Source organism: Acomys minous (genome assembly GCF_964271855.1).
Source record: "Acomys minous genome assembly, chromosome: 16".
Taxonomy (NCBI): Eukaryota; Metazoa; Chordata; class Mammalia; order Rodentia; family Muridae; genus Acomys; species Acomys minous.
The window spans coordinates 10,901,980-10,925,305 of NC_140498.1; the positions used below are offsets into that span (position 1 = coordinate 10,901,980).

At 53.5% G+C, this 23,326-nt stretch overlaps 1 protein-coding gene across 2 annotated transcripts; it reads right to left on the bottom strand.

Moving 5' to 3' along the window:
* Nucleotides 1-567: 567 nt before the first annotated feature.
* MAP2K3 (mitogen-activated protein kinase kinase 3) lies at nucleotides 568-21,490 on the bottom strand. Of its 2 annotated transcripts, none has more exons than XM_084761141.1 (12): nucleotides 21,382-21,490; nucleotides 10,108-10,174; nucleotides 9,718-9,766; nucleotides 8,830-8,943; nucleotides 8,481-8,600; nucleotides 7,232-7,348; nucleotides 6,497-6,548; nucleotides 5,511-5,638; nucleotides 5,083-5,160; nucleotides 3,662-3,801; nucleotides 2,220-2,265; nucleotides 568-1,640 (listed from the first exon to the last, which is right to left on the bottom strand). In XM_084761141.1, exons 1-12 carry the CDS (start codon nucleotides 21,407-21,409, stop codon nucleotides 1,557-1,559), a joined length of 1,023 nt encoding a protein of 340 aa, XP_084617267.1. In that variant the 5' UTR covers nucleotides 21,410-21,490; the 3' UTR covers nucleotides 568-1,556. The 2 variants fall into 2 exon arrangements, with proteins under 2 accessions (XP_084617267.1, XP_084617268.1); XM_084761142.1 differs by lacking the exon at nucleotides 21,382-21,490 and adding an exon at nucleotides 20,415-20,676.
* Between the last annotated feature and the right edge of the window lie 1,836 nt (nucleotides 21,491-23,326).

A 23,326-nucleotide genomic window follows, 5' to 3' on the forward strand; every position in this document is an offset into this window, starting at 1 on the left:
GCCTCAGAGCCTTCTTGCAGGCATCACTGCCTGTCCTGGGCCTCAGTTGGCTTTGAGTAAGCGTTGGGAGTTCTCCGGCCACGTTTTCTCATCTGTAAGCTGAGATAACAGTACAATAGTGCTACCTCCTACCCAGTCATCTCTCCCTCTGCCTACAGGAGACTTTGTTTTCAGTTTTTTGAGACAGGGTTTCGCTGTGTATCCTTGGCTGTCCTGGACTTGCTTTGTAGACCAGGCTGGCCTCGAACTCACAGGGGACCGCCTGCCTCTCTGAGTGCTGGATTTCAACTGTGAGCCACCACGCCCGGCTCTCAGCTGACTTTGATGGCAGTGAGTCAGGTTGCTCCTACAGAGATCTAGCCCTGGTGGCCATGGACCAAAACATAGCACCCTAGGAACCTGTGCCTTCCTGTGAATTGTGGCCAGACAAGTGTGAGGCCCTGGAAGACTGGCAGCCTCCAGGCCCTAGCTATGATGTCCTGGCATGGACTCAAAGAAAGGATTCTTCCTAGAGCCCCCAACTCCCCACGAGAGAACAGGCATGTCACAGTTAGTCTCAAACACACGTTTTGTTTTCTTTTCTTTTCTTTTTCTTTTTTCTTTTTTTGGTTTGTTTTTTAATTAAAACAGCAATAGGTTCCTGCCCAGGGAAAGGCTGGGATAGGCAGGCCTTTCTTCACAAAAATATATTTTCTTTCTTTTTTTTTTTAAAAACACCACCAAAGTAAACCTATTAGCTCCCATGAGCTGGTCACACCTACAGAGTAGGTACAGTCCCCCAGGTGGCCTTGAGCAGGGAGCTTGAGCCATCCTGTGGACTCCAGCCCGAGCAGAGGAGCAGCTGGGAGCCTGCTGGTACCCAGGGTTGAGTGATCAGCTCCAAACCATGCAAGAAAAACCAGCGACACCCACAAAGCAAAAGGCAACAAGGACAATAGTTTAAAAAGAAAGGCAGATGCCACTAGAGGTGGTGGCCTGGGGCTAGGTCAGTGTGACCCTTAGAGACCATTGGCCAGTGCTGAGTGAAGGCCCTGGGCAGCTCAACTCATCTCCCAGGAAAGTCTTAGGGGATTCATATGGCTGATCCCCATAGTATGTCCTCAGCACCTAAGTCAGGATAGAGATGTCCCTGATGCAGGCCACAGTGTACGAAGTCCATTCAGTTGTGATTTAAAATATATATACAACCTGGGTGGCATCCAGGACAGTACCAAGGCTGCGGCCTGTCCATAGAGGCACTGGCTGCCTGCTCTTCAAGAGGCAACAGCATCTGCCGGGGTACACAAGCCCCTCCAAATCCATCCGTTGGGTGGAGGCCTGAGCCCCTGGGAGCAGCAGCAGCAGAGGCACGGTGGGGCCCATATGGGCCTGGCTGGGACCCGGTGAGGTTGGATTCTTTGGCATTTGGGACAGCTAGTTGCAAAGCCACACAGGAACGGCCCCCTCAATTCCTCCTGGAACACCCAGGACCAGAATGGCAGTAGCTTATAGCTGTAGGGAAGGGCTGCCCCAGCAAGAAGGATGACGGAAGACCAGCGGGGTCCCGGGCCAGACCCCTAGGAATCCTCTCCCAGGATCTCCTTCACAAAGGCAGCAATGTCTGTCTTCTTGGTTTTGTGCAAGGTGAAAAAAGGGTGTTCCTGGTAGGAAACAGAAGCACAATTTCTGGGGGTGAAGGGATGCAGAAGAAGGTATAAAGGGAGGTTCCCTCCTCCCAAGCCTGGTCCAGCCAGCACACGTCTCCTGTTTGGCTGACGCCTGCTGGTCCTTCTGGGGCTGCTGCACCTAGAAGCCCTCTAAAACCACCAGAGCTTGTGACTCTGCCTCGCCTTCCTGCAACAGTGCTCCCATCACACAAGGGGGTCAGGCCCTACCAGACCCTCTCCCCTTCCTTCACAAGCAAAGAGTTCACATCCATCCTTCCAGGCTCAACATAAATGGCATCTCCTTGAAGAGTCTTCCCCTGATGTCACACTGACGCCTGTGCCCCAGTCACAGCACTGTGCACCTTACCGCAAAGCCTGGGATGCACGTGTGAATAAAGGTGAAACTGCACAAGTGTGTGCCGGGGCCAGGCAGAAAAGCTACCCCTCCACCCTGGGACGCAACCCTCTTCCAGACAGCTCTACCCCCCACTCCCACCCCGACCCCCTCCCAATCCCCACCCCAGCCACTGCACAGCACAGAGGGCAGGGCAGGCATTTCCCATGCACACTTACCATCAGCTCCAGGTAGCTCATGCGCTCCGCAGGGTTCTTCCTTAGGCTAGGAAAGAGGGCAGTGGAGCCAGGCTCACACGGAGGAAGCGAATCTAGCCAGGCTGAGCTTGCCCCCATTAAGCAGCATACTCCTGAGGCTCAGAGAAGGAGCGAGACTGTCTGGGGGTCTCGCAAAGGGGCTTGGGGGGGGTCCACGGGTACGAACTACAGTCTTGCAGCAACTTTCCCTGCCTCTTGGAGTCCAGTTGTCTCCCTAGTGATCCAGGCTATGTCCGTGGCACCAACCCTAAAGTGCTCTGCCTAATGGCCACATGCTAGATTATCCTTTATCAGAAAGGAAGACTTTGGCCAATGGTTCTGGAGCGTGAAGTCCAATCAAAAAGGGTCAAACTAACCAATGAGTCATGCTATTGGGTTCATCTGCTTTCAGCTTTAAACTTGTTCTCTGAGCTTCTCTGGGCCAAAACACACAAAAGCTGACTTGTTCTCATTAGTTTCTTCCTTAAAATGTATTTTCTAAATCTCTTTTGTAACCCAAGACTTATTTATAAGAATCTACTGTTACTTTCCAGGCAGCTAGTTAATTATGGTCTGTGTTTGTATAACTGCTTTTCTTTTTTGGGGGGTGGAGGTGAGGCAAGTGTTAGTGTTTTGTTTTGGGGGATTTTGTTTTATTTTGGGGGGACAAGGTTTCTCTGTGTAGCCTTGGCTATCCTGGAATCACTTGTAAGCCAGGCTGGCCTTGAACTCAGAGAGATCTGCCTGCCTCTGCCTCCCTGAGTCCTGGGATTACAGGCGTGCACCACTGTGCTCAGCTATAACTGCTTCTCTTATTCTTTTGTAACTTTACACATTTTTTTTTCAAGACAGGGTTTCTCTGTGTAGCCCTGGCTATCCAGGACTCGCTTTGCAGACCAGGCTGACCTTGAACTCACGGCTATCCGCCTGCCTCTGCCTCCCAAGTGCTGGGATTAAAGGCGTGCGCCACCACAGCCCAGCTCCATTTCCCCTCCCCCCAAACGGGGTTTCTTTTTGTAGCTCCAGCTGTCCTGGAACTCACTCTATAGATGAGGAACTCACAGTGATCGCCCACCTCTGCCTCCTGAGTGCTGGGATTAAAGGCCTGTGCCACCACTGCCTGGCTCAAAACAATGATTTTTATAAAGAGTCCATGAACATTCTGTCATTTGGTAAAAACATCTCGATACCAATAAAAGCAAACTTCATTATGCATTTTAGTCTTTTGTAATAAATGCTAGCACACTCACACTGCCCCTCCCCATTTTGGATCTACCCAACCCATCTTTTTCTGGGAAAACAAAGTAAAACCTGCCACTGGGCCTCGGGTTTTGTTCTGCTGGCGTGCCCTACCCCCTGCCTTCTGGTACCAGGTGGCTCAAGGGTTTACTTGCTGTAGGAAAGGACCCAGCCCACCTACTCACCACTGGCTAGTGAAGTCCACAAACTCAGGGGAGAACTTGTCAGCTGGGAGCTGTGGGGACGGTTCCTCCACCACCTGCTTCAGCTGCTGGAACGGTGTCCCCCAAGACTCGTAAGGGAATCTCAGAATGGCCATCTCGATCTGCAGTAGGAACAGCGGAATCAGCAGGCTCCAGACACGGGGTGACCCAAACTTTGTACCCAGAATCACAAAGAGGAGGGAACCTGGCCAGGCCCGTGGTGCTGTCACTGAGTGCTCTCACACCTAGCAACAGCCGAAGTACTGGGGTGCCAGTACTACGCTCCTCTGACAGACGTAGCTGGCAGACGTAGCTCAGACTAAGGCTAGCCCTGGCCTGGGATGCATTTGACCACCATTGTTTTGTTTTGTTTTGTTTTGTTTTGTTTTTTTCAGTCTAAAATTAGAAGATTTTATCTAACAACTAGGGTTCCAGATGGTGTGCCAGACGTGAGGTGTGGCAGCCACAGACACCTTCCCACAAGGCAGAGGTCAAGTCCTAAGTCCCTGCTGACCTCAGCTACTCCTCCAAAAACCTCCCCAAAACAGACTTCAGTATTAAGGCCCACCTATCCAGCTGTTGTTTGAACTAGTGTAGCTAACAGGGCGTGGCAGACTCCTGCATGGAGACCTGACTGGTACAGCGCAAGGTCTCAGTGACAGGCTCTAGCCACCAGAAGGAAACCCAGGATTGTTTTTTCTTTTTTGAGAGTTGGAAAGGGTATTGGGGATTGAGACAGAGTCTCAGGATACCCTCAAATTCACTATGAAGCTGAGGATTACCTTGAACTCCTGATCCTGCTGCCTCTGCCATCCAAAGAATCACTTTACAAAAGGCTGCTACCAGCCTGGCGTGGTGGTGCATGCCTGTAATTGTAGCACTCGGGAGGCAGAGGCAGGTGGATCGCTGTGAGTTTGAGGCCAGCCTGGTCTACAACGCAAATCCAGGACAGCCAAGGCTACACAGAAAAACCCTTTCTCAGGGGAAAAAAAAAAAAAAAACAGAAAAAGAGGGTGCTACCATAGGAATCACATCCCAGGCAGGTGCCGCCTCGTCCAGCCAAGAGTTCACCTTCTTGGTTTGGAAATTACTTACATGGCAAGAACTAAACTTAGCATTGGCTGGGACTTCCTGGTCTACACCAATGGCTCTAGGAAAAAGTCTAACACCACAGACTACAGAGAACATTCTGATGGTTAAACAGCCCTCAGGAAGAGGGTTCTCTAACTCCCAGATATCCGCTCACTCAAACAAGAATGTTTGATGTTACCCCACACACACCAATACACACATACACACACACACACACACACAGAGAGAGAAACCAACTTTCTCTTCTGGGATTAAATGACCTGGAGCCCATGCACACTACACAGACCCATCCCCAGCCCAGCAGACAGTACCATGGTGATACCGAGGCTCCAGACGTCAGACTTGACATTGTAGCCCTTCTGATTCAGCTCAGGGTTGATCCTCTCGGGCTGCAAGACAGACTAGAGGGCTTGAACACCCAAGCCAGCCCCGAGGCTCCCTCAACTACCCCTTTCCCCACTCTAAAACTGAGTGCCATTAGGTTTCCCTGCCAGCAAGAGCCAGAGCCGATCTCTGCTTTCCCACCAGGGCCCCAGTGCTAAGGGACCCTGCCTTCCTAACAACAGAGATCGCAGATTCCGAAAACTACAACTTCATCCAAACAGGGAGCATGGAGTGCAGGCCAGGGTGGCAGGGTCCCTAAGACTGGAGGTACATTTGGAAAACTCCATCCCCACTGCACAGAGGCAAAAATCTTGTCCTGTCCTCCACATAGGCAGCTGGGGCACCCCCCACTCACAGCCATGTAAGGCTTGCAGCCAGCATCCATTGTCTTTGCCAAAGAGTCCACCAGGTAGCCACTGATGCCAAAGTCGCACATCTTCACGTGCCCCTCCTTGTTGATGAGGACGTTGGACGGCTTCACGTCTACAAGTAGAAAATGCCTTTCTCAGCCTATGCTAAGTGGAATGCTGCCTCTTCCAGTGCCCTGCAGGCCAGCAGCAGGCTACCCAGGGCCCCCAAGGACTGGACAAGGAAAAGAGATGAGATGTGAGATGTACAGCACCAGGCCCCATCACACAGCTGGACGACAAGTCACCATGTGCTTCAGCCTGTCACTACCAAAGAGAAACACCGGAGCTCTGGAGACACTACCATGCACGTCACGTGCTGTGGACACACATCTAGTAAACAGAAGGTAGTGAACAATGGGGGAGGGGGTGCAGATGGGATGAATCTGTGCATGCAAATGAGGAGCCCCATCCTCTGCCTCACAGGAAGTAGGAACCTCCAAACAAAGGTCCAGGTGGATGTTTAAAAAACAAAGATGCACAGAAAATGACAGGAAGGATCCATGCCAAAGGGCCAACATTGACGAGCTGAGGACAGAATGGGATGGGAACGTCAAGGTCTGCTTAGTCTCCTTCATTTTCTAGGTGCGTGAAACTTACTAAGTACAGCCCTGGGTGGAGGGGGGGTGGGGTGGAAACCCAGACTAGTGGCCACAAAAGCAAAAGAATCCCAGAAAATCTCAGGACGGTTACATGTGGGGTACGGGAGCCTGTATCAGATTCCTAGCGCCATGCCACAACCTAGTGACATGTTTCATAGCATAAGAAGCGTGCAATGGAACCCAGAAAAAAGCGGGGATCCGGTTACGGTTAATTCCTCCTATTGGGAGCACAGCAGACCCAAAGGCACAGTTGCAGAAAGTGACCCACGCCCCAGCAGGTGTATCTCAGTCTGTCCCTCCCTGAGCCTCAGGGGCTGGCGGAGGACACTGACCTCTGTGGATCACAGACAGCTTGCTGTGCAGGTGCTCCAAGGCCCGCACGATCTGAATGGGGGAGGGAGAGGCAGGATCTGCTGTTATTCCAGGTTACAACAATGATGACAGAGCAGTAAAACCCCATCCCCTCCTGGCCTACCCCCACCCCCACCCGCAGATCTGCCCATCATCCTGGCTGTCCTAGGGACAGACTAGTCAGCTTCCTGCCGTCCTCCTACTCCACAAATCCCAAGCAGCGCTTCCCAAGGGCCATCACCAAGACCTACCAGGTCCCCAGGTTCCTCTCGCTCCCCCAGTAGGACCACCTATGAAGACTAGGCGAGAGCGAAGGCTGATGCTTCCAGAGGCAAACAGCATTGAAGGGCATCCTTGAGTCCACTGCCCCTCCCCCTCCCCACCCCTGCACTGTAGCAATGCTCAATCCCCTCCTCTAGAAGCAGTAGACTCAGGAAACAAGCATTTCCCTAATGCAGCCTGGACCTCCAGTAGCTGTCATGAGTATAGGGCAGTGGAAAGTACAAAGCGCCTTCCTTCAAAGTGAGGGGCACCCTGAGAGTGGCACTCATGGGCTTGGAAGTGGGGAGTGACCCAGCCTGGGGAGCCCCAGTCCTTCAGTAAGGAACTGTGCTTTCAGGCTTCAGAAGGACTGAGCCTTTGGAGGCGAGGAGGGTCACACGGTCACATGGCAGGTTCTGAGCATACTGGGGAAGAGAGAGCGCCAGGCCACTCACAGACACAGCAATCTCGCCCAGGATGTCCTCCGGAATTGTCAAGTTCTTCTCCAGCACCTTCCGGTAGAACTTGTCCAGGGACGTGTCCATGAGCTCCATGCAGATCCACACATCCCCCTAGGACGACAACACCCAGGGCTTGGCTGGTCCATCAATGCTGCCCAGCCCTGGACAGCCCACAGGCTCCCAGTGGCCTCCCCAGCCCCGATCTTTACAGCCTAGCCGTGAGCATCAGGTCCAACCTCCACCTAGGAAGGGACACAGTGAACTTCCCACACCAACACACACACACACACACACACACACACACACACACACTCCCGAGCCCCTCACCACCACTGCCTGCCGTTCCGGCACCTTACCATGCAGTCCACCTTAACGCCACCCTCGTGCCCTCCATCCATGCCCTAGCGCCACAGTGTTCCCAAGGAAACAGAAGCCTAGTGTGTCCTGAGACTTTCAAGTCAGGACACAAAGGGGACAAGAACCAATTTTCTTCACTGGCAAATGACTTCTCTTCTCCCCAGTAAACCTGCATAGCCTTGGGATGGCCTCTGGGGGAGGCGGCTCAGCCCAGGACTTCCTGGGCTCAGAGCTGGCTGACACTTGCTCACTAGGACTTTAGAAGGGTCCAAAGGAAAGCCAGAACAGAGAAACATCACGGACCACTCAAGAGCTCCAAGATGGCAGGCCACTGTGGGAAGACCCTGCTCCTCCCTGACTCTGGGGCTCACCTCATGCTGTTCCCACACTATACGCCTCCCGCTGGCTCAGGAGACAGCTAGCTCTGTGCTCTTAGTCCTAAACCTTCCACCTTGCTTCACTCTGCATCCCTCTACCGTAACATACAGCCAGTCCTCCCCATCTCGAATCTAACCTACATCCTTACCTCTCCACAGAGTTTCCCCCTTGGGGGGAGGGGGTCACCCTGCATGCCCACTCAGGGGCTAGCACAAAGCGAATGACCACAACCACAAATTTCAGCTGCCACTGAGTACTGGGCCCCTGACCACAACCTGAAGAGAGCTAGCTGCTCAGCCCCCTGCTTCATCTTCAGACAAGGAATCTGAGGCACAGAGAGTTGGCCAGAAACAGGAAAGCCTGGCTCCCAAGCCTGCCCCTCAAGATCCCAGCTGAGCTGTTTTGGGTGGCAGGTAGCTCCCCTGACATGCAAGGCCCCAGCAACTGCACACAACAGTGGTGGAAAGGCAGTAATGGTTGGCAAGAGGTGGAAGGAGACAGAGCCTACCTCTCTGAACAGGGCACCATAGAAGGTGACAGTGTAGAAGCAGTCGACCGTGCGCATGTTGATGTCTAGGTCCATAAGCAGCCGTTTCTGCTCCTGGGAGTTCACAGTGGCCCGGATACGCTGCAGGAGAACAGCATTATCAGGGCCGTGTCTTGGCTGCCTCCCCTTACCCAGTCCACGAGGGCCAGGAACCTTGGAGAACCCCTGGCCTGGCCTGGCCTGGTCTGAGAAGGTCTGCTTCGATGCTGATGGTGACCATGAGGGACAGGGCCACAAGGCGGGCAATCAACCTACAGCTCAGCCCATGCCTCCTCTAGTGCTGCTCCAGGGAGGGTGAAGCCCTACTCACCTTCACAGCCATGATGGTGCCACTCTGAGCATGCCGCACCTTCTCCACCACCCCGTAGGCTCCACGGCCCAGCTCTGAGATGGTCACCAAGTCATCAGCTTCCACCTCGAAGTTCTTAAAAGGCAAAAAGGAGAGGCGATTAGTATCCATCAAGCCAGAGGCTGGCTCTGGTCCCTCCCCCCAGAAAGAAGAGCAGAGGACAAGCTAGTTCGGTTTGAGCTCCAAGCTGCTATACGCCATGCTGTGTGGCTCTGTGGAAAGCACTTAGCCAATCTGAGCCTGCCACTGAGCTCTATAAAATGGGTGCAAAACTAAAAACTTGAAGACTTTGGGAGAAGCCCTTCCCTCTTTCACACAAAGCTCAGCAGAGGGAGACATTAGTCAATCATCCATTGAACATCTATGGGCGTTCCCTCCCCTGAACGAGGTGCACGGGGTTGTGCAACCAGACTGACAGGACACCAGGCAGTGACAGGGCAGTGACAGGGGAGGTAGGATCTGCCAAGAAGAGGCCCGAGGAGAGTCTGCCCTGGTGTACATCCCCAAGTCAGGCCTCTCAAGGGCAGGTGGTCTCCAAGACACTCAGAGGTATGTACAATAGAGTCTGAGGAGCCTGCAAGTCCCACATGTTGTTTCCAGATGATAGCTAAGTGGCATTCATAGCCCGCACTCTGAGGTAGGCAGTGTGGTTAGCTCTGGGCTCTCCACAGCCCTATAAGGCAGGTGGGGTGTACTTCTTCCAGAGAAGCAGGTGGTCGGGGGCCACAAGCAGCAAGATAAGAAACGAGTTCTCCCCCCAGAGGCCAGCTCTGTCTGCCAACCACAGCCACCTCTCAATGGCCCTATAGGATGAAGGAGGAGGCCTCCCCGGGTCCAGTCACCACCTACTCTGTCTCCAATAGTGATGAAGGCGCGGGAGTCCAGGTTCCGGGGAGGTCTGTGGAGAGATCAGATCCATAAGCTTCTCTGGGAGAAGGAACAACAGGGGGCATGAGGAGGAAGTGCACAGCGGCCAGGGGGAGGCTTCCACAGCCGCCTCTGCTCATTGACTAGTCCACTAGGCATACGCGTAAGGTGCTGCCAGGTAGCCCTGCCAGAGCCCCCAAGACAAGGATTGGGAAGGCACAGAGCAAACAGCCAAGGTTCCTAAGTCTCTACTGGAGTCCCCCAGGTCACCCACCTCTGACCCCCACATCTCCACTTCTTACTCCTACGCCTGGCCTCCTTCAGGAAGCCTCTCTAAGTCTGAACAAAGTGAGAAACTTAAGACAGACTCACGTGGGGTTGGGCACAGGTGGCTTGGACACACAGATTATCCGTAAATCCTTTTTCCTTTTGGATTTTCCTGAAGTGGAGAGAAGACAGGGAGCTGGTCAACTCTTAGCCCTGGGCTGGACAAAGCTGGTGACAGAGGTGACTCAGGCCCCTGGTCCTCGCTATCTGTACCTCCCCACTCCTGACACTCCCCCCCCCCCCCAACATAGACACCCAAGAGTCAGTGTGGCCAGTGCCAAGAGAAGCCTCAGGGCTTTGAAGTGTGCAGAGCATGGTCCCACTCAGGCTGGGGGCCTGGCTCAGGCCTTTTCCCCTGACAATGGCAGAGCCAAGCCCCACCCTCTGGAGAGCTGCCCAGCAGCTGGGAGGCACCAGACAGCTGTGCCTATAGCGTACACACACACACACACACACACACACACACACACACTAATGCTCAGCTATGCATGAGTCTCCAGGCCTCTTACCACCAGGAATGGAATGTAGTCTGCCCAGTACCAGTGTTCCCAACCACACAAAGCTCATGTCCTACGTCTGTTATGGGCTGAGCTATGTCTTTCAAAACTTGTATGTTAAAGTCCTGGCCTAACCTCCCAAACTCCCCCTCCCCTGTACCCAAGAACATGACTTTATTTGGAGAATAGTTTGTTGTTGTTGTTGTTGTTTTCCCACAGAGTTAATTAAATCAAAATGAAATCATTAGTGTTGGCCCTAACCCAGTGTGGCAGGACTGTTGAGTGTGTTTGCGTGTGTGCATGTGCATACACATATGCACGTGGGGATGGATCCCGGAGCTCTATGCCTGCCAGGTGAGTGCTCGCCCAGCACAACTGGTATCCACAGAGGAAAAGGAAGATAAATCAGGCACAGGAGATGCCACCTCTAAGCCAGAGAGAGACCTGAGAGAAATCAGAGAGAGAGCCTTCCTGCACGGCCTATGGGAACTACTGACCTTGCTGCTGGGAAGCTGCCTGCCCTGTGGCCGTGGGACTTCATAACAGCAACCCTTGCCACACGGTGTCCTTCTTCTACTAGGGTCAGCCTTGGTGGGAGAGTGCCTGAGACGAAGCTCCATCCAGGTCCCCACTCACTGTACTTCTGCTCCCTGTGCCTCAGTTTCCACATTGGTCACACCAGACTACAGACAATCACTGAGGCAATGGGGAGGGGAGGGGAATACTTGGCCTGGTGGGCAGCCTGTATGGACTGCCCAGGGTCTCCACCACCCACTACCAGGGCCATGTGGCTCAGAGCCCACCATTGGCTGTGTGCATTGGCTCAGTCTCAGCTTCTCCAGGCAGCAGGAGCACCGACCCCCACAACAGGAGAAAACTCCAGGAAAAGCAAAGTCAGAGAGCTAGGTGTAACAAGTCTCCTCAGAGTCACACAGAACAGAAAAGCACTGCTCAAACGCCCACCCTTCACAGAGGCTCCCACCACTTCCTGCCGTCTGCCACCCCCAGCTCGCTCTGGCCACCTAGCCAGGTAAGCTGCCCACCGTCTTCCCAGAAGACCCAGGCCTTGAAGCATGTCTAAACCAGGTTCTGGCAGATCCAGCCGTAGCCACACACAACACAGGGCTTGGGATGTGACCCAGGCAATAAGGCCTGTGTATTCGGGCCAGGCCAGAGTGACTTTCAAAAGTACCGACCAGAAGACCGAGGTAGGCAGCCGAGCTCACGGCAGACCCCTTTGGTGTGTGTAGGGCAGGGGGTCTCTCTGGGAGACGGGCCCTGGGTCTCATGCACCTGTGGGTCCAGGTCTTTGCCAGGTATCACCTCTGGCTACATGTGCTAGGGGTAGAGTTAGACAGTTGTAAGAACTCTGTATGTCCCCAGACTGGCATATGTGCAAGCCAGCAAAGAAAGCACTTTGGCCTATTCTATCTAGTATTCATTCCTGATGGGAAACTCTTTGTAACAAAACTGTAAAGTGTTCTCTAATAAAATGCATAACTCTGCTTGGAACATCTAGAGCCGCAGTCTGACACTCCACCCACCACCAGCCCCAGCCCTGGCAAACCTGTCTAAGTGGGGTTCATAATGCTACCCCACCTTATCACCTCTACTTTCTGCCCCGTCTCCGCTATGTCTCTTGCAGTGTACCAGGAGGTGTTATAAGATGTGCCCTCTGCCAAACCCCAATTGCCCCCTCTGTCAAGATCATGCCCACACCTGCAGCTGGGTATGGTAGTGAGCTTCTCTTATCGATTGTCCCAGGTTGGGCAGCGCCCAGGGCCACCAGTCCATGTGAGGAATGACCTGAGTTACTGGGCCGGCTGTGCCAGCTGTCAGAAGAAATGGGTAAGGCCACCATGGAGACAGCCCAGAAACAGGCCTCGAGCCACCAACCGCTGCTGGCACTATCCAATGCCAATGTCAGAGCTGGGCCCAGATGGTCAGGCAGCCCGGGGCTACCCAGGTGTGGCCCAAGGTGGTGACTGTCGCCACAACAAACAGAGGCTCTTGGCCACCGTGAGCAAACCACAAGTCTGCCAGGATCTCAGAGTCCTTTGTGCAGGCCAGCCCAGGACCAGACATCTAAATAGCTCACTCCAACTTCATAGCAGCTCCTCGGGCAAAGAGTGGGGGGAAACTGAGGCTGAGAGAGATTCCACCACTAACCTGAGGTCCCACAAAGTACCCACAGATGAGGATAAAATTCTGGCCCCGTCTCCCACTTGTGCCACTGTCCCGCTCGCGCACCCCTGGGTGAGCCACCTTGCTTTCCACTTTATTTCCTTTGCATTATACCATTCTCTCTGCCCTTCCACCCCATCCAGGCTGGGCCTGACCCTGCACCTGATGGCTGCAACTTAGTGCCCTTGCTGTCCCCGAGTCCTCTGGCTTCTACTGTCACTTCTCAGTTACTTTTCCAGACAGGCCACTCCGGAGCCAAGTGGCTGGGTTCGACTGTCACTCTGCCACTTCTTTGCTGTGCACTCTTGGGCGAATGATTAAGCCTCTCTGAGCACCAGGGCCTCAGTGTGATGTAGAGAAAAGGCTCAGGACCCAGCAGTGGCCAACAACAAAGGATCGGGGAAACGGGGAGGGGTGCTATCTGAGGCCACCTACCACGCTCTTCTCAGGAGCTCCATGAGGGAGAGATGGCTTGACAAAGGGCATTGTGGGCATCTGGTGGGGTATGGAAGTGACCCTGAACACGCTGGCTTGCTCTTACATCGAACTATCAGCAGGGAAAGCCTGAGAGCAGGCCACTGGGAGCCGGGCACAAGACAGTAAGTCCCATCCCATAGTTCCCAATGATCAAAATGACATCGATGCCTTGTTTACTTTCCCCACCCCTACCACCAGTGCGTCATATGGTTCCTGGGCCTGGGAAAGCAAATTAGAAGCTAACACTGCCATTAAGGGCTGGACATGGTGGTGTACGCCTTTAATCCCAGCACTTGGGAGGCAGAGGCAGGTGGATCGCTGTGAGTTCGAGGCCAGCCTGATCTACAAAGAGAGTCCAGGACAGCCAAGGCTACACAGAGAAACTCGGTCTCAGGAAAAAAAAAAGTGTCAGAAACAAGATGTCCCACCTTCCCGCTCAGCGGGCCCTCTACATGCAGCAGCCTTTCAGAGAACACACAAGGCCACCCACAACTGAACAGGGCAAACTGAGCTCCAAAAAGAAGGGCAGGCTTTTTGATGAGCCGCTTCCCTTTGGAGGCTAAAAATGTGCCAGCTAGTTCAAGTGTCTGATCATCAGCTGAGCACTTGATACGTAATGGAACAGCCACAGAGTGACTGAACCAGGACCTCTGGCCATGGCAGGAGGGCCAAGCACAGATGGAAAAGGGAAGAGGCTGTGGCTGCTGAAGGCAGAGCCCCCATCTATTCCAGGGCCTAGTACTGGCCTCATAGGTCAACCTGAGCAACAGTCCTCCTCTGTCCAGACCTAAGTGAGACCTTTCATCCTGGGGGCTGTCAAAATGCCCATTTGCCTTCAGCTAAAAAGTATTCCTCTATGAGCCCACCCTTTCCCATTCCCATGGCAACTCAGGACTGTTATCACGTGCCAGGCCAAAGTACTGACCCTTGGGTTCCCCGCACCATTACATACTTTTTGATTATGCCCAAACCCTGATGCTAATACCCAGGGCACTTTGCAGCCTTGTCCCCAAGGAGCCTGACCTGTTGCCACACACTTGTTAACTCAAAACAAGCTTCTCTACTTGATGGCGTTTGCAGTGATCCAGGGGACCAATAACAAGACACAAAGTGGGGTACCACACAAGCGGGGATATCCAGAAAAACACTTACGCACACAGACTCTGTGCTGTCCTAAACTAGCACTTCCATCAACCAGCACACCAAACTTTCCTTCCACTGAGGCTGCAGTACAAATGAAGCCAAAGCCAAGAGTGAAGAGGATCTATGGCGGTCCACACCAGCTGACACCAGCTTCTTCCTGTCCCCATCCCATGGCTGCCCACCCTGTAGTCCATGGTGTGGAGCAGCCTGGGCCTCTGTAGGGCAGAGGGCTAAACACACCTTGGGCACAGCAAGGCTCAATTTTATTTATCTATGTATTTTGAGGCGGTCTCATGTAAGAACACACAGCTGAGGGTGATAGTGAATCTGTCCTTTTGAGACAAGGTCCCACTATGGCCTCTGACCCCTAAGTGCTGAGATTAAAGGCATGCACCCTCATGCCTAGCTGCAACATCGGACTTCTGATCCCTTGCCTCTACCAATTGAATGCTAGTAAGCTCAACTTTAAAAACAACTAAAGGGGCTGGGGACATAGCTTAACTGGTAGAGTGTTGACCTAGCATGCATGAGGCCCCGAATTGAATGCCCAGAGACCCTGAGTTTAACCCTCACCACTACATAAAACCAGGAATGGTGGGGCATATTTGTAATTAAATCTCAAAAAGAAGAAGGAAGAAGAGGAGGAGGAAGAGGAGGAAGAGGAAGAGGAGGAGGAGGAAAGAAAAAACAAAGAGCAGTGGTAGGGAGATGGGGAGCAAAGGAGAAGTGAGAAAGAGGGAGGAGAGGGAAAAGGTGGGGGTCACAGAGCAGGCTTCACCTTGGACCCATACATGGAAGGAGAGCCCAGATGTTGAGGGTCGGCGACTAGCTGTGGGTGCTGCTGGACACAGCTTCCCTGAGAATCCAGGGCAGCCCTGGAACTAACTCCAGCTCAGCCAAGGCACTACCATAACCCAGCAGGCAGGAAGAAGGACACAGGCTAGGAAGCTGCTGACCATCCCAAGGCCAGCTTTGCTAGGCTTGATGTCTACGGGCTGCCATTGCCTCTGCTCTTCACATGAAATGCGGATGAAGAATCTACAGGGGCTGCTGGGCACACAGGCCTGACACATCTGGGCAACGTGGAGAAACAACCAAGAGGAGGCTTGAGAGAATTCAGAATGAGTCCTGCTGCCCACTTACTCCCCAGGCCAGCACCAGGTCTGACAAGGATGAAATTCTACCACCTAAGAAACTAGGCCAGAAGATTCCACCCAGAGGCCAGTCCCGTACCCCCTAAGCTTCCCTCACTTAGGCTTTCAACACCACTGGACAACAAAGCTGAGTGCCAGAGACAGATCTGCAGAAAGGCCCAACCACCTCAGTTCTGCCTCCCTTCTTGATTTCCTCAGGAGGCCCGGGCAGTAATGGCAGCCTACAGTGCAGCTTAGGAAGCAGAGGAGAAAGAGCCTAGAGCAGGGATTTTTTTTGTTTTAAGATTTATTTATTTTATTTATTGCATATGAGTGCTTTATCTGCAGAAGAGGTATCAGATTACATTATAGATGGTTGTGAGCCACCATGTGGTTGCTGGGAACTGAACTCAGGACCTCTGGAAGAGGAGGTGGCGCTCTTAACCACTGAGCCATCTCTCCAGCCTGAGCAGGGATTTTCAACCTGTGGGTTGTAACCCTTTTGAGGATCGAATGACTCTTTCACAGGGGTCGCCTAAAACCATTGGAAAACACAGATATTTACATTACCATTCAGAACAGGAGCAAAATTACAGGTGTGAAGTGGCAACAAAAACAATGTCATGGTTAGAGGTCACCACAACATGAGCAACTGGATCAAAGGGCCACAGCATTAGGAAGGTTGAGAACTCCTGGCCTAGAGCCTGGCAAACTCGGGCTCTCTGAGAAGCCCTGTGTCACAGATCCTATGAGTGCATCATCAGAGGTATTTACTCACCTCCCAATGAAAAGCAGCCACAATCCCAACAATCAAATAATAACAGATGCCATTTGTTTGGGAAACACTATCTCCCATCTTACTACCACCCTGCAGGGGGGAAGCGCTTCCTCCCTCTGCACGGAAGAGGACTGAGAGTCAAAGAGGCCATGCCATTTGCCCAGGTGAGGAAGTAATGGAGTCAGGATCGCATCCTAGGCCCATTTTAACATAGCTGCAATGACCAGAGCCTGGCACCTGGCCACCAGATAGAAGTCTGCATCCATGGAGGCAGGGCTCCCATGCTCGCTCTGCTGGGAGAAAAAGAAACAAACAAAACCTCCAGCCTCTTCTCTGAAAGATGCGGCTGCTACTCATGGACCGAAACCTATACAAAGTATCCAGAACGCGCCAGATGCAACTTGCTCAATGTTACATTGCAAAACTGGCAGAGCGGAGCTCTGACTCCAGGTAATTCAACCTGGCTGACCCTGTAAGGCCGCTGCTCCTGACTTTGCCCAGGCTTTGTTCCCTGGGCAAGGGCAGCCAACAGCAGCTGCCACCTACTCTTACTGTGGTGAACAAGAGGAAGGAAGAGTCGTTTACCTAACAGAGGAAGTTCTTGGGCAGTTCAGGAGGACCTGCCCAGAATCTCAGCTCAACACAAGGTCCAGAACAGACCACCTGTGGTGTCCAGCTCAGAGCCAGGGGCAGCCTGCAGGGTGAGGTATGTAACCCCCTAACGCTGCCTGTCAGGCATTGCCCCCTTTAAGCTATAGGCAGTGACTGGCATGCCTGTGGTGAATCAGCATCCAGTGCCTGCTGACTCACCCACCGGAAGCCTGGCTGCCTCTCCCCACACAGGCTGACTGGGAACTTTACTGCCTTCAGGCCCTGAGCCACAGGCTGGCTGATAGAGAGTTTCCTGTGCGTCACACCAGGACTGGGGGAAGTCCCCAAGGTGCCACCCTCTACTCTTTCCAACTGCCAGGACAGGAGGAAAGCTATAACTGTAGCAGACAGGGCCAGGACAAGACATTCCGTGTTCCTGTAGCCTCTCTAGGCTGCCAGAGGCCCCAGCCACCAATCAGCTCCAGTGACAACACCCCCAACAGAGTGTCAAAGGCCATCCCTGACAATACATATACAGTGTTCCCCAAGGACAGATAATGATATGCACACACAAACCACCCGGACCACATGTGCTACTATACCAGCTGCCCATAGCCTCTGACCACAGCCAGTGAGCCACTGATGAGCTAGGAGATGGGAGAAGTCAACAAAACTGTGGAAACTACAGGCCTCACACATGTGGGAAGAACGTCCCAGGTTTGGGCACAAAGGACAGGCTGCCAACTGTCTACTGGGAAGTTCATAGATAAAGGTCAGATGCTACCACTCCCTACTCTGTCCAAAGTTCCCGGCTGACAGGATAGCTTAGCAGGGAACAGCACCTACTATCAAGCCTGATGACCTAAGTTCCAGGCCCAAAACCCACATGGTAGAAGGCTGATCCACATGGCTGACTCCCACAAACTGTATTCTGAACTTTCAGAGAGACCTCCATACATGTGCTGTACTGTCGCATGCATGCACCTATATATACATACATAAATGTGTTTTTTTTTTTTCGAGACAGGGTTTCTCTGTGTAGCCTTGGCTGTCCTAGATTCGCTTTGTAGACCAGGCTGGCCTCAAACTCACAGCGATCTACCTGCCTCTGCCTCCAGAGTGCTGAGATTAAAGGTGTGCGCCACCAAGCCCAGCACGTAATTTTTTTGTTTTGATTTGTTTTAAGTTTTCTGCAAAGGTGGTAAAGAGTTCCTGCCAGGGTCCATACTGGTGTGGACTTGCCAGGGCCTTTACTTCTTTGAATCTATTGCAGGATCACACTGGAGGAAGCATCCCCTGGAAAGACTGCACACACAATAGGTGGTCCTCTGCAGGCCTCCAGGTCCAGTGAACATGGGGGTGATGGTAGGGTGCCAGTGTCCTACTGCTCCCCTAAGCACCTCACATAGGAATAAGATGCAGGGAGCACTGGGATTTGTATAGTCCTGCTGTAGCCACACTCCGCCATCATAGCTGTAGAGCCTCTGTAAATGGTTAGTGTTTCTGAGCCTCTGCTTATGCGCAAATGGGGCTATGGGGAATAAACAAGGCAATGTATAGCATGCAGAAAAAAAAAATCCATTGGTGAATGGATATTGTCACTCCCCACCACAGCAATCTCCAGACCCCTAAAAGGCTACAGGAATCCTGAGCCTCGGAGAGACTCTGAGCTCCACCCAACCCATGCAATATCATGTTACCTAACCTGCAATCTGCAAATTCATACTGGCCCTCTCAGAAGAGAGGCCCAGAGCATCCAGCGCCAGGCCTCAAGTCCCCAAGCCCATGAGGGTCAACAGTGTATCCCTATATGGAGCTTTGCAATGCCACCCATAATCTGTAATCTGCAACTGTAACTTTTATTTTGATGAGGCATCTCTTGCCTGGAAGAGCTGAAATGCCTCCAAAACAAACACTGCTTCCAAACCCTTCCTGAGTGGAGCAGCATCTAATTTCCTGGTTCTCAAGGTCCACGAGGTCTGCACTGCAAGTCCCTCCCCAGGCACCTCCCCCAACAAGTGCCTCCCTAGTTACTCACAGAAGTTGGGCAATGGTCAGGGATCTGGCCTCCTACTTATGTAAGATGCAATTACCCCGCCTACTGGGCTCCTGCACAGCCACGGAAGCCAGCTGCAGGGGACTGAAAAGGCCCCCCCTGCCTGCCCAGGACAGCCTGCCCAGGACCAGAACTCCCGAGGTTGAAGCTTTCTAGGTCAGAAGAAGAGAAGGCCACCACTGCCCAAGCGCCCTCTATGTGCCCACTAGTCCTCTCCTTGGTGCCCTGCAGCTGCAATCCAAAGCAGCGCCCCGACCCCCACAGGACTGAGCCTTTCCAATAGAAAAAGCTGGAAACAATTAAGGATGTGCAACACCTATTTCCCCCTGTGTACCTACTACGTACTGGGTTCTATGCTAGGTGCTTGACCACCCCACCATGCTTGCTGCAAACTATTCTACATTCAGTCTCACATCACACCCGTGATATCCATTTCATTAATAAAGCCTAAACGTGGCAAGGGACTGGCCGGGTGAGGCAGTGGCAGGTTCAGAAGGCAGAGGGGCAACCCATTCATAGCTATCGGTTCTTTTGGTTCTTTTCGGTAACCCAGCCTACTGAGTCTCTGACATGTCAAAAACATCCTTCTTTATTCCTAGGGGGCCGGGGGAGGGGGGCAGGGAGGGGGAGGAAAGATCTCTCCAAATCTTGTCCCCCTCACTTCCCATGACAAATGCTGCTTCTGCTGCTGCGCCCACGCAGCACCACTGCCACCTCACAGAAATTTCCAGGAAAGACAGTTACTTGGAGAAGACAAGTCCGAGACTTGTACAGTCAGCCCCCTGGCTCAGCAGCTAGCCCAGGTACCAAACAGCAGATCTGAGCAGCAGACCATGAAACACTAGGTGCAGGAAGAGGTTAGCTCCTCCGGTGCAGTGAGAAGATTGCAACTGAATCAACCAGCAGCAGCAGGTAGTATGGGCTGAGCTGCGAGGTGCAGACGCCAGGAAGTTGTACAGATACAACCCTAGAGAGAAGTGCAGGCGGCCAGTGTGCAGGCCAGCAAGACATCGAGCAAAGGAGGGCTCGCTCACAAGGGTGGAAGGACTTGGAAGACAGGAGGTGTTCTGAATTCAAGAGTAGGCAGGTTTCCGGCAGTGGGAACACAGCCCTGGGGCCCAGAGGAGAGTAAATTCCAGCCCGGACACAATCCAGGAGACTAGCCTGAGGGAGGCTGGTGTAGCCCTGTAGGAAGGATCACTGTAATCTCAGCTGAGTCTAGGATGCAGCCCGGAAGCCTAAACGAGGAGCTCACGGTGAGGCTCCAGTTTGGGAAGTAGGGTAAAAAGCACAAGGTCCTGCCTGGGTGAAGTCCCACGGCCTGAGATCAGAATTCCAATGAGGTCCCGTGAGGTCCCGGGCTTGGGCTGGACCCAGTCCTGGGCCTGGACTGGAATGTCGATGCCTGTGCCGGGCCTGGAAGGGAGTCCAGGGTCACGGGAGGGCTCGAACTGAAATTGGCTCGGGCCGCGCGGTGGAACCGGAGCGCCTACCTTTGGTCTGGGGCAAGCTGGCCGGCGGGCTCGCGGCCGGCGACTCCATGCTGCGGACGGACCCGGTGGAGAGCACTAATCTAGAGGACAGCAGACTACACCGGGGCCGGGCGCGCTCATGGCTGCTGGCGGCGGACGGAGAGCGGCAGGCGACGGGCGACAGAAGGCGGAGAGGCGACGGTAGCAAGCGTCCGAGGCGGGCGGCGCCACAGCCACACCGGGCAGCGCCGGACGCCTGCCGACGGCGCCACGCAGGCCCCGCCCATCGCACTGATTGGCCCGCCCGAAAAAGCCCCTGCCTATCAGACCCTGACCAGGCTGTCACGCACGAGCCTCACCCTCCAGGAGCCGGAATCCAGCCCTGCTTTCCTCTAGTCCAGCCCGACTCCGCCCTCTTGCCTATCAAGATGACAGCCCTACCCACTCGCGGGATTGTGCTGGCGAGGTCCTCGGTGACCCAGCCGTGCCCACCACCGTGAGCGGGTCGTAATCTGGAAAATCTCAGCATCTCTAGGGTGGATAGGCCGGGCCGATGTGGTGCTATTAAAAAGCACCAGGTGGGATTAAAAGATGCTCCCTGAGTGAGCTTGGACTCATAAATGGCTGCGCCATAGTGAGGGTGAGCTTCCATGTGCTCCCCTGTAGGGAGAGGCGACCACGGGCTTTCCCCCTAGGGCAGCAGGAAAAGCGCGATCCCGCGGCGGGCGCGTGCCAGGTGAGTGTTGACCGACTGTGGGAAAGAGTTTATACTGCGCCTTACTGAGCGAGCAAGCGTTTAAGTCCGTGTGACTGCAGCAGCTACGAGCACCTGGCACGCCGGCACCTAGGCAGCGCGGAGATTTTCAGTAGCAAACCTGGTGATGCCTAGTGACAAAGTAACTGTTCTGGTTGTAACATTGTAGCGGCTCTACTCTGGGGGTTAGGGGTAGTCTCAGATAATAAGCTGCCATTCCAAACACTGAAATACCTTTGGCCAGCTTTGACTGGGGTTCCATCTCGGCGGCAGTCGGTCGCTGAGCCTCTGTCCTCACACTAATCAGGAGTCTCCGGGATCGGATAGAAAGCCAGGTCTAGTGAGGGCCAGAAACACAGGTCAAGGAGCCAATCGGAGCTCGAGTGAGTCTTAGTTCTCGGGCCAACGCACAGGCCACCAATGCCTTCTTGCGTACTTAGTTTCTATCCCTGCCCTCCTTCCGTGCCACCCGCCCCTCCCCATTAGGAATCCTGTATGTCTCATCCCCTGCTGTATCCCAAGGCACACACATAGTAGGGTGCCTAAGAACTATTCGAAGAATGAACAAAGGAAGTAGGAAAAGCATGCCGCAGACTTGGATAAAGTGACTCTAGTCCCGTGCCAGCCTCCAAGGCACCAGGGTGACTCAGACGAGGTCCTCACACAGGAGGAGTTTAGTGGGTTAGTCAGAGAACTTGACGAACAGCCCAGGGATCACAAACTCCATGTGGGGTGCTATAAATAGAAGTAAGAGTCCTAAGAAGAGGCCCTGCCTCACCTGGGTGGGGTCAGGGAAGGCGACCTTCATGAAATAGTAGCCAGGAAAAGAGGTAAGAGACGATCCTTGCAAGAAACAGAGAAGCTAGCCCAGGAGTGGACATCCGCTCAGGAAGCCAGGCTAGGCTGCACCTGCAAGCCAGTCAGCTGCCTGAGTGAGGGGCGTGGTGGAAGGGCCACCAGGCTTTTTATCTCCAGCCACCTCTGGCAACAGCATCTGTTACCCTCCTGTCTCTAAATGATACAGTTTGGCTGGGGGAGTACATGAGCACTCAGAAACTGGCCGGAGTGCCAGGGCGTGGTGGCGCACGCCTTTAATCCCAGCACTCAGGAGGCAGAGGCAGGCAGATCGCTGTGAGTTCAAGGCCAGCCTGGTCTACAAATTGAGTCCAGGACAGCCAAGGCTACACAGAGACACCCTGTCTTGAAAAGCAAGAAGAAGAAGAAGAAGAAGAAGAAGAAGAAGAAGAAGAAGAAGAAGAAAAAGAAAAGAAAGAAAGAGGCCAGAGCATTGGACTCAGCTTCTAACAGGCTGCCTCCTGCCCTGACTCCCAGGAGAGCAGTCCCCTCTGCAAACTAAGGGAAACAGAGGCTAGATGTGGGAAGGTTCTTAGCCCGTGTTAGCATGTGGGCGGGAGGTAAAGTAGGCAGGGCCTGGAGTGATAGAGACTTGCAGAAAGGAGGTGATCCAATCCCAGCAGAGGGAGGCAGCTCATTCACTGAGCATGTACTGTGTGCCTAGCGTTGTGGGATCAACATTAAACACTGATACAGCTCTCTGCTCTCAAGAAGGAAGGGACTTCGGGCCTAAGCTGTCTCAGGTTGACAAACGCTGTCAGAAGAAAAAAAAAAAGGAGAAGACAGTGTGTCTCAAGTGGCAGTGGGATTTTAATGAGGACAATTAAGAAAAGCCTCCTTAAAGGTGACATAGAAGCAGAGACTTGAAGAGACAAGGGAAAGAGTAAGCATTTCCAAGAGAGGACATAGCAGTTCAAAAACCCCAAGCGTCTCTGAGGCGGTCAGAAGTGAGAGGCCCCTTTCTCCCTTCGAGGCAGCCCTTCCACATGCTGTTCCAGTCTCCTCCCCATGCGCTGGCCGAATACCCCATGAATACCCATGCGATGCACAAAGCTTTGTTTGCATGCAATGGTTGCACAGGTGGAGAGGCCTGTTGACAGCTGCAGCAGTTATGCACAGCTCTGTGTGTGCAGTGCCCTGCCCTCTACAGGACCTCCAAGGCTTGCTGAACTGGGGTGGGCGCTCTCTAGTGGCCAGACCTAGTATGGCTGTTCTTGGTGAAGCTGGCATAGCTGGAAATTCTTCTCCCGGGTGAGGAAATGAAGACCCAAGCATCTCCACTGGGTCTCCTGGCTAGGAGGGAGGAGGCCAGATCCTAACCCAA